This window comes from Bidens hawaiensis, unplaced genomic scaffold (assembly GCF_021521415.1).
Source record: "Bidens hawaiensis isolate Kalapana, Puna unplaced genomic scaffold, B.hawaiensis_p1.1 tig00022752_1, whole genome shotgun sequence".
Taxonomy (NCBI): domain Eukaryota; kingdom Viridiplantae; phylum Streptophyta; class Magnoliopsida; order Asterales; family Asteraceae; genus Bidens; species Bidens hawaiensis.
In genome coordinates this window covers 213115-229899 of record NW_027493557.1, presented here as the reverse complement: position 1 = coordinate 229899, position 16785 = coordinate 213115, and the positions used below count along the sequence as shown (strand labels likewise).

General features: G+C 36.1%; 4 protein-coding genes across 5 annotated transcripts; 3 read left to right on the top strand and 1 right to left on the bottom strand.

Annotated features, from left to right (window-relative positions):
- Positions 1-795: 795 nt before the first annotated feature.
- On the top strand, positions 796-3349 carry LOC143566230 (uncharacterized). The gene is made up of 3 exons (XM_077052980.1): positions 796-1286; positions 2387-2638; positions 2716-3349. Exons 1-3 carry the CDS (start codon positions 930-932, stop codon positions 2926-2928), a joined length of 822 nt encoding a protein of 273 aa, XP_076909095.1. The 5' UTR covers positions 796-929; the 3' UTR covers positions 2929-3349.
- Positions 3350-3451: 102 nt separating this feature from the next.
- Positions 3452-5546, bottom strand: LOC143566231 (syntaxin-61-like). 2 transcript variants are annotated; one of them, XM_077052981.1, is made up of 7 exons: positions 5407-5546; positions 4895-5008; positions 4354-4467; positions 4114-4280; positions 3936-4026; positions 3777-3842; positions 3452-3691 (listed from the first exon to the last, which is right to left on the bottom strand). In XM_077052981.1, the coding sequence occupies exons 1-7, from the start codon at positions 5458-5460 to the stop codon at positions 3581-3583; spliced, it is 717 nt and encodes a 238-aa protein (XP_076909096.1). In that variant the 5' UTR covers positions 5461-5546; the 3' UTR covers positions 3452-3580. The 2 variants fall into 2 exon arrangements, with proteins under 2 accessions (XP_076909096.1, XP_076909097.1); XM_077052982.1 differs by lacking the exon at positions 5407-5546 and having other exon boundaries at positions 4354-4472.
- Positions 5547-7500: 1954 nt separating this feature from the next.
- On the top strand, positions 7501-8511 carry LOC143566232 (uncharacterized). Its single transcript, XM_077052983.1, has 2 exons — positions 7501-7572; positions 7731-8511. Exon 2 carries the CDS (start codon positions 7745-7747, stop codon positions 8435-8437), a length of 693 nt encoding a protein of 230 aa, XP_076909098.1. The 5' UTR covers positions 7501-7572; positions 7731-7744; the 3' UTR covers positions 8438-8511.
- A 2632-nt stretch (positions 8512-11143) lies between these two features.
- LOC143566229 (ATP-dependent zinc metalloprotease FTSH 11, chloroplastic/mitochondrial-like) lies at positions 11144-16728 on the top strand. Its single transcript, XM_077052979.1, has 17 exons — positions 11144-11823; positions 12352-12505; positions 12599-12691; positions 12803-12891; positions 13359-13482; positions 13611-13730; positions 13848-13898; positions 14011-14072; positions 14712-14769; positions 14872-14997; positions 15078-15158; positions 15247-15376; positions 15495-15643; positions 15729-16010; positions 16114-16203; positions 16280-16333; positions 16440-16728. The coding sequence occupies exons 1-17, from the start codon at positions 11336-11338 to the stop codon at positions 16587-16589; spliced, it is 2301 nt and encodes a 766-aa protein (XP_076909094.1). The 5' UTR covers positions 11144-11335; the 3' UTR covers positions 16590-16728.
- The last annotated feature ends 57 nt before the right edge of the window (positions 16729-16785 follow it).

Genomic DNA, 16785 nt, shown 5'->3' with positions numbered 1-16785 from the left:
CTCTCTCCCAACTTTCATTCACTCTCAAGCCCTAATTCTCAAAATCCCCAAATTGATCACACCTCAGTAAGCATTCTCTTAGATTATACGAGCTTCATCCGCCGGGTACTCCTAAACCCATTCTCCATCAGCTCAGCCTCTGTCATCGCATCCACCTCAATTGAACCCAAATCAGTGATAATTGAGATCGGTTTGGTTCAGTTGTTGATTATGGATCCGTGGTTAAGCACGAGGCTCCGGGGTTGTTGTCGGATGCTGCAGAGACTAGAAGGAGTAGTTTTGATGGGCGTTTGGTGATGAGGAAGATGCGAAGAGGGATTTGGGATCTGGGTTTGGTGTATTGGTAGTGTGTGAGGTCAGGTGAGTGGGGGGTTGTTGATATGGTGAAGTTCAGAGAGTAAGCCATTGATGGTGGTTCGTGGAAGAACAGTAGAGAGTTGAAGAAGACAATGAGGAGGTTGAGTACTGCTTGTTGTTGGAGAGGTTGAGTTTGACAAGTAGGCAACCATGTCTATTGTTTTTGACAAGTTGGATGGACACGTCAGCATTGACATAATGGAGTTAGTACTCCGTTAGTCTCGGACTGGTGGATTCAACGTATGTGAAAGTTGGGACCGTTGCCAGCCAAAATGATAGTTGGGACTATCGCCGGCAAAAATAAAATAGTTGGGACCAATAAAAACCAATTTTCCTAATAATAATAATAATAATAATGTCGTAGGTTTCCTTTTGTTGTCAGATAAATGGGGACGAATGGTATGGATTTATGCTAAATAAAGAAATGCCACGTGTCAGATGCATGACACCAGTCGCCACGTAATCCTCCACTCTGACTCTTTCGCATTCTCACTGATCTTCTTCTCTGCACTTCAGATCAAAAAAACATCAATTAATATTATTATTATTATTATTATTCAATTCAAACGATAATGGTGAAGCTGGCGACGGCACGAGAGAGCCGGAAGTACGGATCACGGCGGCGAAGGGAGAGATCGGAGTACATGAACGCCGGACTTTACTTGTTCTCAACCATCGTCTTATTGTGTGGCTTCGTGGCACAGTTGTCCAAGGAGGCTAAATCAGGACTGGTGGTGCTGTTGATAGGGTTAGGGTTGATAGTCATAGTCAACATACATGATCTCATCGCACATCTCGCCGGCATTCATTACCGTTTCCGCCTAATACACCTCGATACTCAGCTTCTGTTTGTCGAATTCGCCGTTCCCGCCGTTCAGGCGTTCGGCGGCATATTACTCTTCACCGCGCTTCTTCTCCTCGTCCTTCAGGTATTATAATATGCTTACGCCAAGTCCGCGTACAGTAGACATTTTAGCTGTTAAAAAAAACAAAATGCACCTTAGACTCTTTAAAATATTTTTTTATTCTGTTTTTATTCTTTTGAACTTTTATGTATTAACTATTATTATTTATACGGACATTGGGAAGAATGGGTGTAAAATCGTTTATTTACAAATTCACTTTACTCGAAAACATGGAGTCGTCATCATCACCACCTTTCGTGAACCAATAAGGAAAACAAATGATAGTAGATGTAAAAACGTTGAACCATGCATGGTGGCTCATGTTAATGAAAGACATCAGTAAAACAACAAATACAACATAATATTCTTTACTGACAACAAAATAAAATAAAAAATTCGAAAATAACATAAAGGAAAACAAAATAATAAATTTATTAAAGTTTATAGACTCTAGTTTAACTCTTGTGAAAATTTGATTAAATATTAAAATTGACATTGTGTACTATATATATATATATATATTGAATAACTATGTTGAAACACACACAAAAATAATAAAATAAAAAAAAAATCAAAGTTAGTGGATAACATTTGGTTTGAACATCTAAACTTTCAAATGTACAACACTTGATGCAGGTTGTGTAACCCTCCAAGCCAAGCATCTCCCAAAATTGTATATATATAAATTTTATGTTGCACAACCTTGCTTGAGCTGAACTTTGGCTCATTCAAGGTACTGCACAAAAGTCGAGCCGAGTTTAGGCTCTTATCATTTTTCTCAAAATATAATTATAAATTTATATAAATTAATTGATAAATGATACACAAGCCGAGCTTAGGCTCGTTAAGATTTTTCTCAAAATATAATTATAAATTTATATAAATTAATTGATAAATGATACACAAGCCGAGCTTAGGCTCGTTAAGATTTTTCTCTAAATATATAAAAATAATTAGGAATGTATATAAACTATTTAACAAATGATAAATGAGTTGAGCCAGATCTCGAGCTTGAAAAAATCAAACGCGCTTGGCCAGCTCGTTTACACTCCTATTCGGGTACTCGTTGCACGTTATTTAGTTCTACCAAATGTGATTTTCTGATTTTTATTTCTCGTACGTAGGTAGATAGGGGATTTGGTTATGATAAGTTTGAGAGACATATTCTTAACTTGCTTGTTGCCGGCACTTCGCTATGGGCGGTCGGGTCCATCCATAATTCATGCCAGATTTACGAGCACGCAGACGGGAAAGTTCAAATCTTGCAACATTGTGTCCAAATCCCCTTCTTGATGGGCAGCTTGTTGTTTTTGGCGGGAGCAGTTGTTAATTTTATGGAGCAAGTTGGACATAGACATCATGGTTTTAATTTGTTGGTATGTTTGTTTATGTTTCTTCTTAATTAGAAGTGCATAGAAAGAGGTTAACTATTGTTTTGATATGGCATGTGCAGAGCTATAGATGGGTATGGATAGGGATGACAGCGAGTTCGTTTTTGGTGATTGGGGGGTTAACAAATGTGGTTAAAGTGGTGATGATGTTACATATGGGAGGAATAAAGTTGGAGAAGCTTCGAGGCGGAGCACAAGAGCAGCTCGTCCAAGAAGAAGAAGAGAGTTTCTTCTGTAATTACCGGATCAAACCAAACCATTCTTTGCTTACTTGATTGTCCATGATTCATGATCTAAGTGCAGCCTTTGCCCCTGTTAGGACGGCTTGTTTTCATTAAGTATCGTCACATAGATTGAAGGAATTGTTTGATCAGTGACTGAAATTTTGGAGTTACTTTTAGTCACTACTGCATGATTGCAATTACAAACAATACAAGACATAATAACTGTCACAAATGTCAAAAATAATCCGAAACAAAACTTCTAAGTTTTTACCAATATAAGATGTACTTGTTACTAAAAAGGATAGTATGAGTAATGATAGAACAACCTACACAATACAGACATTATAAGTTACAATATCTCTATCAATAAGGGACTTGTCGAACCTTTAATGAACTCACGTCGTACTGTGTAGAACCATGCTGATAATGTCAAGTCTAGGTAAAGAAAACCAAAACATATAAAATGATGAACGAGACGACCAAGAACAAAACAAAACAACTATCAGTTTCTGCTAGTATAAGACATAATTATTACTGTGTATTCAAAATATAAACCTTAGAAACCAATTACAAGTAACGAAAAGACAACCAATACAATACAAGCGTTATGAGTTTACAGTACCAATATCACAAAGGGATGTGTCGACCAAAAGTCTATTGAGCACACAACATACTCTGTAGAATCGTGCTAATAGTATCAAGTCTAGGTGAAGAAAACCAAAACAAATAAAATGATGAACAGAACGATCAAAAACAGAATCATCATAAATTGGCCCTTGGCACTCGCCTTCTTCATAACTACAGCCACCTTTTTCTGCAGGCATTCAAAAATAGCAATCCTACCATTAGAATGTGACTAATTTAAAGGAACCAATGTTTCTGAATAATAGAAAAATCACCTGAACAAAATCTAGCCGATTAGAAGTGCTATCCATCTCTGAACCCAATTCTTCTATAATTTTGTCCTGCATAGTATAAATTTTTTTAATTATGGTGTGTTTCATTACGAGCAATATGTAAATGCATACATAGATATATATGAGAAGGATCTGGATCACCTGTGCAATGAGTTCATCATGTATCGTAAGCCCAACAGATCCGATCCTTTCTACACTTGCACTAAGCTCATCCAGCTCTTCGTCTTGTCGCCTGGAGGTTCACAATTACAATGAAAAATCAGTCAAGTGACAGAAAAGAATGTTATCTAATGTGAAGAACAGGGAAACACAATATTACTTGATGAGAAGCATCTGTCTGTCTGATTCAGAAGATATGAAATCATCATTATCTACAGCAGCATATGTTGTGGTCCTATCCTGCTGATGACTCTTTGGCATTCGCATTAGTTCTTGACGCATCCCACCAAAGTTTGAACTGCTCACTGTCTTCTTAATATTGCCCACCTAATTATATTACATGGCATTAATATCAACCGCAAAATAAAACGCATGCATTCATAAAAAGAAAGAGTCTTACTTGAACCCGAGCAGTACTAGTCCACTTTCTTCTCTTATCAAGCTCAACTTCATTGATGCCGTACAAGGAAGGGTCTCTGGCTGCTACAGATATAGCCTTTTCCAGCTCATCCACCTTCCCTATCACGAAAACCAATCTTCAGTACTGGACAAACAAAATTATCCACCGGACATGAGCTTTTAGATGAAAAATTCAATATTCAGAAACAATGACCATATAAAGCATGCCAACTATCTTCCACTAATCTCCTATACACACAGCCAACTGATTATATTATTTGGTAAATTCTAAAGTTTCAGCGTCAACCAATTAACCTCAAAGTCAAAACACACCTGTGTAACAACTTTTTACAGAAAAGTCATTTGATTTCAGTTGATTCCCTACAGCTTGTGTGCAGAAAGAGGTGAAAAGAGAACATTATAATTTGAAAAATGAAACGTAGTTTTTCATGTGATTTGAGATACAGAGATAGAAACCCTCGATTGGTTTTCAGAAAACAAAAAAGAAAACATGATTTGTTAATTGCATTTCAGATACATACCTGCCATTCAATGCTCTCACAGTTGGAAAGGAGTTCTTTTGTGAGTCGGGATTGCTCACCGCTTGCCACAGGGATGTGTTCCCATTGATGAAAGGTAGCTTGCAGATTATCAATCTAATAATAAAAATAGTAAAAGGTAGATAATCAGACCGCCAATAAACTTGGTAGTAGCCCATCCCACAAAAACAAAAGTAAATAGATTCTAGTACAAGATATTGAGACAACAGAAAGGATTCGGCTATTAACATAAATTCATGTTTTAATAGCAGTAGTGATAGAAAGGATCAATGAACCACCTTTTTGCCAATCCTTAAACTACATTGAATTATATTCAATCCATCAAGTTAAGTTAGGTATAGCACTAAATAAATAGCAAGGAGTGATATTAAAAAAAAAAAGACAGGTTGGCGTTGGCATCCAAATCACATAATATGGATCTATTATCAGGCAGGCGTAAAGCAAGTGGCAATGCCAATGAGATTATACTTTACAATGTAAAGAATGTAACTTACAGAGTCTTGAATCTCGTCCTTTACAATGTAAAATGGATCCTGAGCTGAAGACATCTTTATAAGATCAGCAAACTAGAATGAGATCATGAACTTTGGTGTTCAGTTGTAGATATGATATGATATGATGATCCCAGCTTAGTAGTGGTGCAGACTGATACAAATCCTAAGAATAAACAGAGAGACAGTTAGAGGGACGGTCCATCTACATGATTTACAAAAGTATAAATAGCAATATATATATATATATATATATATTAGAGTGTTATTGAAACTTGAAATGACTAGGTTTTTGAGGGAGAATTAGCATCTGTATTAATCAGAATTCAATTAAGCCATCCAGCTAGGTCCATGTAACTGATAATAAACCTAATTTGTAGCTGATCTTACATACAAAATACAGAAGGAGTATGTATTAGGATCTAAATAATATATACTAGCAATAAGCAAATAAATAATAGGGATTAATTAATATTCCTTCCAGAATAACCTAACCTAATTAATCAACAAAAATTAAACAACAAAGAAACGAAAACAGGACCGATAGCAGCACAGATCGATCTATACCGATGCCGAGTTTACGAAGCCTCCTTCTTCTTCTTCTTCTTCTCCGATCTGCTTGTTTACCAGTTTCTTTCTTATTCTTCTTGATATTTATTTATTTATTTATTTCGATGATAAAATGAAATCCAGTTTTTGTTCGTTTAGAAAGTAAAATCACAAACAGGCCTTGGATTGGAATTTGGGCCTTGGGTTCACTCAGATCGATCCAATCCACCTAAAACTGGTTACATACAAATTAACCGTCATAAGCGTTAACCCAACCATAACCGATTAACCGAAACTGTCATAACAAGTCGGTTGTGGTTATGGTTATCTATTAACCAACTTATCGGTTATGGTTATGGGTCTCGCCCAAAACCGATCCATACACACCTCTAATGGTCACTCTAACGCTCAAGTCAAGGTCACAATGAGAATGTCATAATTTTTTTATTTTTTTTACGACGACTAACAAACAAAACTTCTAAGCATGCTCATAAATCTACATCAATCTCCACCATCGAACTAGAACTCTTAACCATTTATATAAAAACATATCCCTAGCTCCCGAGGCGGTTCGCTTCTTGAAGCGGGTGCAGAAGGTGGTCCACAGTGACTCGCAGAGCCGAGGAACCAATGATTTATATTTAGTAGAATAGGCTTTGCGATTCAAAAGGGAATAGCGGCGCAACTTGTTGCTCGCTTACCCATTATCCAGATATAGCTCGGTTTGTGTTATATATAAAAGGATTATATTATGATAAAAAAAAATCTATACTAAACATCTTAACGTCACTAAGCTACGAGCCTTTTATTTTTTATTTTATCTTTTACTGAGACTCCATTACTCCATTAGACATAAGTACAGGTGTTTTGAATTTTGATACTCATTATTATATGCATAGTGGGTCAGTGGACGAAGCCTCCATATATATAGGAGTTTTCGATAGACCCAGATGTGAATATTCAACCCCTTTGGACAAGATCGGATATGTTACATATGTATACTCAAGGATTATACAAACATACATATATCTTGTTGTTTCACATTTAATAAATTATAATACATGTTAATTCTCCACAAAAACTGGTTAACCGAAACCGGACAAATTGGTCAAAACCTTAACCTAACCAAGTCATGAAACCGGTTCCAACCCAAACCAAAATCGATAATAACCGGTTTGACTTTTATTAATCGAACCGAATCAGTTTCAACCCAAACTGGTTTTGAGTTTTAAAACGGTTTGTGCAGCTTTAGTTTTGAGTAGATGGCATGTGAAAATTTGTAGAGAACGAGTCAGGGTAGGGTAGCACGTAGAGGGGTACAAAACCGGTTTTAATCCCAAACCAAACTGGTTTGGTCAAAGGCTGGTCAAAACCGATTTGACTCAAGCCGGTTCGGTTTATAAACCGGTTTAGAAGCAAGATAGGCCGGCATGGTCATGTCGGTTCAGTTTGGTTTAAAAACCGGTTAACCGAATACACTGACTATTATTATTATTATTATTATTATTATTGAATTGGTCCTATGAAATAAACCCTATCAGCTCCACTCCTCCATCCAACCTCACTACCTCCGACCGACCTCATCACCGCCGCTCCACCACCTGATATTATTACTAATTGGTAAGTAATCTATTTAATAACTCAATTGCTGTTGATTCTATAACTATCAATCTACAATTTCATGTTCTATTTACAACAGTTAGGTTTCATTTTCATACTTTCGTTAAATAATTTAATTTATGTTGACTTCGAGTAAGCAGATTAGGGTTTTGTTACAGATAGATTCATCAGGATGAGTCTGTTAAACAAAAGAAAGAAACCAGGTGACAACTGTCTACTTGAAGTCGACCGAAAAGTACTCGACGCCATCAAAAGCAGAAAAGAAATGGCCATCTGGTCACGCGACTTGAAGACGGAGACCAACTTACCCGATCAAGTCATCAACAAGTCTCTCAAAAACCTTCTAAACGCCTCGCTGATAAAGGAAGTCGTTCACGTCAAACAAAAGGGTCGAAAACACTACATTGGAGCCGACTTCCAACCGTCAACGGAAGTCACTGGCGGTTCGTGGTATAATGACAACGGTGAACTTGATGTGGCATACGTTGATCAGCTCAAAGACCTTTGTTTAAAGATCATTCGCAGGTTAAAGGTTGCGACGCCTGACGGGGTTTATGATTTCTTTAAGGCGAATAGGCTGACTAACACGGAGTGCACGGGCCAGCAGATTATTGAGATTTTGCGGTCTATGGTTTTGGATAATATGATTATTGATGTTAAGAGCACTGGATTAGGGGAGTACCATTCAATTCCTGTTGGTCAAGTTTGTTATAGATGTTCGGTTGGAGATGCGAATCAGGGTCCCAAGGCAGGGGCTTTGGTCTCGCTTCCTTGTGGGGTTTGTCCGAGAATTAGACAGTGCACGCCTGATGGACTCATCTCTCCGTCTACCTGTGTTTACTTCACTAAATGGTTAGATTTCTGATGGTTTTGGATGTATATTTAGATGCTTGATTTCATTCCATAAGACTGGTGATCTTTTTCGAGTTAAACTTGGATCAACTTTTGGTGAAGTTAAATGATGCTTGATATGATAGTTTTAGTTTACTATTTTGTTACATGTTATGTGATTGCTTTGAACAAGTCAGTGAGGCTTTGTAGCTGAATTTTTCAAGTAGCTGCTCATTGAGGCTTTGTGTTTTAGTTGTACTGGTGTAATGGTTATCATCATGCTCATTACTTTGGTGTTTTGCATACTGACCGTATGAACAATAAACATATTATTAACATGTGGGGTTTACCTATCGTGTCACAAATGCACATATATCTTAGATGCTCTTGCTGGACTAATATTGTCTGCCTCCCCCGAGTTCACAGCTTTGTTTTTCGTTTCCAAACAGACTGTATATCATTAGAAGCTACATGTACAACCCGAGAGTCTGAGGCTGGGGGTGCAAGTCCTGACCGAAACTGACTCCAAACAGGTTAATAACTGGTATTGATGAAACCGGTTACTAGGCCACTATAATTGATAGTTAGGAACTGATTATACATTTTTGAAACCGATTTGCTCATCCCTACTCAGAAACTCTCTAAAACGCAAAGTCCCCTCAGCCCAAGAAGCTCACATAGCACATGAAAAAAGAAAACACTGTTTTCATACATGAAAGTCGAGAATTTTCAAAATCTTCACAAAATTTGATTTGTGTCTTGTGTCCGATGGTAACGAAATGTCCCATTGCAAAATTTGTAGTGTTTCTTTGAATCACGTCAAAGTCCACCTTACAAAATTTGCAAAATTTGTCTGATGGTAACTAATATGTTTTATTTAGTTATTTTTATCATAACTTTATATAAACTAATATTTATTTTATGAATACGTTTGATATGCTAATAAAAACTATACATCTAATTGACTCGTTCAGACTTGCGAGCTACTCGAGTTTGATGAATAAAGCTTGTGATTCAACTCATTTATTAAATGAACTTATTTTTAGGTCTGAACTTGTTTAAGCTCAGCTCGATAAAACTTTTAACTAGCCAATCTCAAGTAAAGCTTGACAAGTAAAGCTTGATTACATAAAAGTTACATGATTTTTAACGAATCCATTAATTATTCATACTTTCCTAGTGAATTTCATAAATTCATCTAAAAACACTTCAATAGCCCTTCCGATATTCTAAACCTTTAAATGATATTACGTCAAAGTGATTTGAGTTGACTCGTAATTATTTTTGTTTTTAATTTATGAATAACGGTTCTTTTTCATCATTTTGCTTTGAGTTATATATACTTAGGCTATGAGGTATAATCTAACCCTAACATAGGTTAAAATAATATGATACTGTAACGATGGATTAAACCACTTCCCACTTGTGTTAAATTTGTTAAAAAAGAGGATTATATAAACATACATATCTTATGAAGTAAAAATAAAAAGATAGTAATATAGTGTTTTGGTTTTTACTAACTTTTTGTTGTTTCACATTTGATAAATAATACGAGCTAGAAAAATGACATGAATCTTGTATTGTCACGTACTTAAGGTTATTCTATTTTAAGTTATAGTTTTTTTCTTCCTAATGTCAAGCTAGATAAGTTATGCACATAATTTATTATAGCCAATCCTAGTATCGTAGGGATCGATTCAAACCGATACTGGTTGAGTTTTTGTCACACCCTTAGTGCAACACACGGTTTGAATGCAACTGGTCAAGAGGCTGTGAGTAGAGGTGAGCAAAAAACTGGTTAACCGAAGCGAGTGAAAAATTGAACCAAAGCTGAACTGATTTGAAAAACCGATTATGTAGAAACCGGTTTGGAACCGATTGAAACCGCAGGTTCGGAACCGATTTGTAATTTTCTCCACAAAAACGGTTAATCGTACCGAAACCGACCAAGTTCGGGCAAAAAATGGTCACAACCCGAACCGGACTGATCAAAACCTGAACCAAAACTGATCGTACCAGGTCAAGAAACTGGTATCAACCTGAACCAAAACCGATCATTAATCGGTTTTGACTTTTCTTTACCGAACCGAACCGGTTTCAACTTTCAACCCAAACCGGCTTTGAGTTTTAAACAAGTTTGTGCATCTATACTCTCTAGTTGTGAATAGGGTTGTAAACGAACCAGACATGAACAAAAAATTCCCGTTCGTTAAACTTAATGGACGAACACGGACATAGACTGCGTAAGTTTTGTAGTGTTCGTGAGCGTCTGGTAATAATTATACATTTTGAAACTAATATGTAATCATTTATGTTTGTTTTTTCATTAGAGTTGTTTAAGTATGTTAATCCATTAATGCTCATTAGTGTCTTATTGTGTTTGTTTTTTCATTAGTGTATGTTAATATCCGCTTGTTCGTTTGTCCATTAGGGCCCGTTAGCGTCTGTTTACAATATTAACGAACGGACACGGACAAACTCAATGCCTTAATGGACATACACAAACACGAATTTTCATTCATTAGAGGGTACATGAACCGTCTGTTTGTCTGACAAAAGCTTTACAGACAAACACAGACAAGGTCTCATCATCTGATTATAGCCCTAGTTGTGAGTCGATGGTATTGAGGTAAATTTGTGAACACGTATTCGTTTCCAAATAATGAATCTATCGGAAAATATATAAATTGAAAAAAAGATAACAAGAGTGAGGATAAATAAAAAATCAGACAGAAGACAAGACAAGAGAAGTGAGCGCCAAGTTCTTCTTCAATCATATCATCGGAGAAGATAAGGTTTTGTTTCGGCTAACTTGTGTCGTGTGGCTCACTTTCATTTCATTTCATTTAATTTCCGTCCGGCAAGGCAAACTCATCACCTCCGATACCTAATAATAATAATAATAATAAACCGTAATTATTAATTAATTAATATGTCTGCTCTTCAAGCCTTTCTCATCTGTAAAGCCCCAATTACATCCACTCTACTCAATCGCCCAAGAACCCTACATATTCGTTCTTTCAATTTCAATTCTGGGCTTTCTTCTTCTTCAACAAGTTTAAGTTTTAATTATTATTATCGCATAAAGCACCGGCCTTTCTTCGCATTGGACAAAAATAATCTTGATTCTTCTAATAATCTTGTTCAAGATTCCGAGGAGGATGCGTTGAATAACGAAATTGAAGCTGACAATCAAAAGAAAAATGCCAACTTTCCATTGCTTGTGTTTTTTATGGGATTCTTTGCAAGGTTGAAAGCTGGATTCCAGAGAATAAAGCTCTTGTTTTTATCCAATGGGTTTAGTTGGTGGCCCTTTTGGCGCCAAGAGAAGAGGTTAGAGATCTTGCTTTCTGAAGCTGACTTGAATCCTAAAGATGCTGCCAAACAGACTGCTTTGTTGGTTGAGCTTAATAAACACAGGTGATGGATCAAGTTCAAAAAAAATTAAATTTTTATTTTTTTTATTTTTTAGAATAAATTCATTGACTTGAATATTTGCTGATTGCTGTTTTTGGGAATGATATAAAGATCATGATATGTTAGGTGAATTTGTCTACTGTTTGAAACTGATTACTAAGAACCAGAAAAGCATAATTGTAATCACTTTTGCTCAAACACTCATGTTGATATGATCATTTTTTACTTTCCTTGAAGGCACATTAGGCTGCTAAACTGAATAAAGCAAATAGATTTTGTATAATGTTTTATTATTCGATCATCTTTTAATGTTACTGAAGGATAATCTTTTAAAAGTTAGTCCAGTTTTTCAGAAATTAATGTGCTCTTGGTGTTTTACATCAACAAATTTTCTTTTACTGTTGATGACGCCTTTTGACTTTTGAATGCTTTTATTTATGTCTAAATATATAGTCATAAAAGAAGGTATATTATTATTATTATTATTATAACTATTATCATCATCATCATCATCATTAATTTTATTTTCAGCCCGGAGTCTGTTATAAGACGTTTTGAGCAAAGGCAGTATGCAGTAGACAGTAGAGGAGTTGCAGAATATATTCGAGCTTTGGTAGCCACTAATGCCATTGCTGATTATCTTCCTGATGAGCAATCTGGAAAGCCTTCCGGTCTTCCTGCTCTAGTAAGTAATTTTTTTTGTAAAGCATTCCGTTATAATGATATTAAGATATTATAAGTGGCCCACAATAATATGTGCTTTACAATCTATTTTCAGTTGCAAGAGCTGAAGCAACGGGCATCAGGAAATTTAGACGAGTCCTTTTTAAATCCTGGCATATCTGAGAGGCAGCCATTGCATGTAATGATGGTGAGATTTCATTTGTTTATAAATTTGGGCCCGTTTCTGCAGGACCGCTTTCCTTGTTTTTCTTTGCATAAAGGGGGATGACTGTTTGACTTTAGGGCTTCTTGTTTGTAGGTTGATCCTAAAGCGTCAAATAGATCATCACGTTTTGCGCAGGAGCTTATCTCAACGATCTTATTCACTGTTGCTATTGGCTTAATGTGGTATGAGTTTCTCCTCAATTATTTGTGCCTTTTTTATGGTTTTGCTTAGTGTTTCAAGATAATGAATAGATTCTGAGAGAGGTTATAGATATAGATGGTCAAACGGGTAGACTTTGAAAATTAGCTAAAAAATAATATAATCATGTTGAAATGATTTTTGACAAAAGTATTCATAAATGTTACATACAACTTTCCCTGAAGAAAAATGGACCATTGATTTTATAAAAGGTTGTATTCATAGTTGCTATACTAATTATCAATGATGGGACAAAAAACTGTTGTCGGGTCAATCCCACCTGTTTTAAGTAGTCTTCAATATATACCTTTTTTGGTCTGGACCTTTTTGATCCATTACTAAGTCTGCTCGTTTTTGCCACCTATACACTTGGTAACAACATTTTGCATGCTTGTTTGTTTCATTTTCTGTTGGATTATTGTTGAAGTAAAGATGTTTTTCCCTTCATCAGGGTAATGGGTGCCGCTGCACTTCAAAAGTATGTTGGAGGTTTAGGTGGTATAGGAGCTTCTGGTGTTGGTTCGAGTTCTTCTTACTCCCCAAAAGAATCACACAAAGAAATATCACCTGAGAAGGTATATCTATCTCTTCAGTTATATTGTGTTTCATGCTTTCTAGTAGTACGGTTTTTTTTTTTTTTTTTTTTTGCATCTATAAAGCTAACAAATGTGTAACCTCTGTATTACGAAATGATTTTGTGCAGAACGTAAAAACATTTAAGGATGTTAAAGGTTGTGATGATGCCAAACAAGAGCTTGAGGAAGTTGTGGAGTACCTAAAGAATCCCGGGAAGTTTACTCGGCTTGGGGGAAAGTTACCAAAGGTTTGTATACATACAATATAAACTTGATATTTTTGTTAAAAGTTGTTTTGCTTTTAAAATATGTCTCTTGTTGATGTATGTTAGTGATAAGAAGCCTTCTACTGGATCATTTTGCAGGGGATACTTTTGACTGGGGCACCTGGAACAGGAAAAACTCTACTTGCCAAGGTATGTTTTTACATGATGTTCGTTTTTGCAGTGTTTGTTAAGGATCCACTTTGATCATATAGTAGTTACTTTTCACAAGTTGTAAATTCTGATTGTTAGAATATTTTTGAAGGCAATTGCTGGAGAAGCTGGAGTTCCTTTTTTCTACAGAGCAGGTTCCGAGTTTGAGGAAATGTAAGTATTTTTTTTGTTGTGTAGTATTTGGCATGATTTGTATATTTGGGAGTTTGGAATATGAACTCCAACATAACAAATTTCATGAGCACTTGTATTAAAATGATAAGAGTAAACTGCGGTTTTCGTCCCGGTGGTTTGTCCAAATCTGCAGTTTTAGTCCAATAGTTTCAAATTTGTGATTTTCGTCCCTGTGGTTTCATTTCACTTGCAATTAAACCCGAATTCATTAACCCCGTTAAGTCTGGTCGTTAAACTCATCAGCGTGCCCTTCACGTGAGGGGCAGTTTTGTCATTTTTCTCCCCAAATAAACCCCAGTCCTAGTTCGCAAGCCCCTCACGTTAGGGGCTGGGGTGTATTTGGATAAAAACATAAACAAAACTGCCCCTCACATGAAGGGCACGCTGATGAGTTTAACGACCAGACTTAACGGGGTTAATGAATTTGGTTTAATTGCAAGTGAAATGAAACCACAAGGACGAAAATCGCAAATTTGAAACTATTGGACTAAAACCGCAGATTTGGAAAAAACACAGGGACGAAAACCGCAGTTTACTCAAATGATAAAACAGTAATTTATTTTTTACAGACGGTTAAATGCTAGTTGCTGAATATTTATGTTTCTTTGCCTATGTTAGGTTTGTTGGAGTTGGTGCTCGGAGGGTGAGATCCTTGTTTCAAGCAGCAAAGAAAAAGGTTCGTCCTTTACTCCTTTTTCGAATCTAATTCTACTTCAGGACGCTTGCTTTAAATGTTTTAATTGTTACTGAATATTGGTTTTTGTTCACACTATTTCAGGCTCCTTGCATCATTTTTATTGATGAAATAGATGCCGTTGGATCAACTCGTAAACAGTGGGAAGGCCACACAAAGAAAACACTGCATCAACTGCTTGTGGAAATGGACGGGTTTGAACAAAATGAGGTACGTACAACAACCTCGGTATATTTTCTTTATATGCTTTATCCTATTCTTCTATGTTATAAAATTGTTTTTTTATTCAGGGCATAATTCTGATGGCTGCAACAAATCTGCCTGATATTCTTGATCCAGCTTTAACAAGACCTGGTAGATTTGATAGGCATGTAAGTATGCTAACACTCTATAATAAAAGCTTTTGTTATAATATATGTACGTTTTCTTTTTTGCTAACATGATGGATATTGTTTTCAGATTGTTGTTCAAAATCCAGACGTGAAGGGTCGTCAAGAGATTCTGGATTTGTATTTACAGGATAAACCACTTGCTGATGATGTTGATGTGAAGGCAATTGCACGTGGTACGCCAGGGTTCAATGGGGCAGGTACGTTTCTAGTTTCTACATTATAACAAATTGAATCACAATGCTACTCACCATCAAAAATTTTTATGCTTGATTCGTTTGTAATTTAAAATCTTAACTCTTTTAAAACTTTGAATAGACTTGGCAAATCTGGTCAATGTTGCTGCCATAAAGGCTGCTGTTGAAGGTGCCGAGAAACTAAACGCATCACAATTGGAGTTTGCAAAGGACAGAATAATTATGGGTACAGAACGCAAAACTATGTTCTTATCCGAAGATTCAAAAAAGGTACCTTATTTTTCTTTCTTTAATGTTGTTTTAACTTTTGGTTTTAATGTTCTAATTATGACACAGTGGGTTATTATATTTACAGCTGACTGCTTATCACGAGAGTGGTCATGCAATAGTTGCCTTGAATACGGATGGCGCACATCCGATTCATAAGGCAACAATCATGCCCCGTGGGTCCGCTTTGGGAATGGTGACTCAGCTCCCGTCAAATGATGAGACATCCATAAGCAAAAAGCAATTATTGGCACGTCTTGATGTTTGCATGGGTGGACGGGTTGCAGAAGAGCTTATCTTTGGCCGTGACCATATTACTACTGGTGCTAGTAGTGATCTTCAGTCTGCTACAGAACTTGCTCAATATATGGTATTTCACTCATCTCGTGTAAATTCCAATTTTTTTTCCTTATTTATTTATTTATTTTGTTCATGTTATGCTTATTATGTATGCATATTTTACCGTCTGAAAGGTGTCATCTTGTGGTATGAGTGATGTTATTGGTCCGGTTCATATAAAAGAGAGACCAGGGTCTGAGATGCAGTCGCGTATTGATGCAGAAGTATGTTTCAAATAACCTAACGCTTTTGGTTAAACATCATTTTTTTTCTTTTACTGAACTTTTCATGGTTTTACAGGTCGTCAAACTTCTAAAAGACGCTTACGAACGTGTGAAATCGTTACTAAAAAAGGTTTGTGCATCATCTATGGTCCCTATTTTGATCAGTTTTGTTACTTCTAGCCGTTACATAGATATAATAATAATCTTATTCTAAAAATGTGGTTTTTTTTTTTTAGCATGAGAAGTCGTTGCACACTTTGGCAAACGCACTGCTGGAATACGAGACACTGAATGCAGAAGAAATAAAGCGAATTCTTGAACAAGGGCAAGGAGTTATATCTGATGAAGTACTTCAACAAGATGAAGGTGAACTTGTATTGGCATAATAATAGAAACAGGTATTTATTGTGATTTTTAATTAGGGAGGACTATGTACAGTGTTTGTATACAAAAACCAATTATTCATTCAAAGATGTTGCAACTCTTATTCTTACCATATCACCAACATTGCCTTTGCCAATTTCTCATACATGTAGACTTTGTTTCTATATATGTTTTTAGTCAGGATTTTTGTTGCATGAT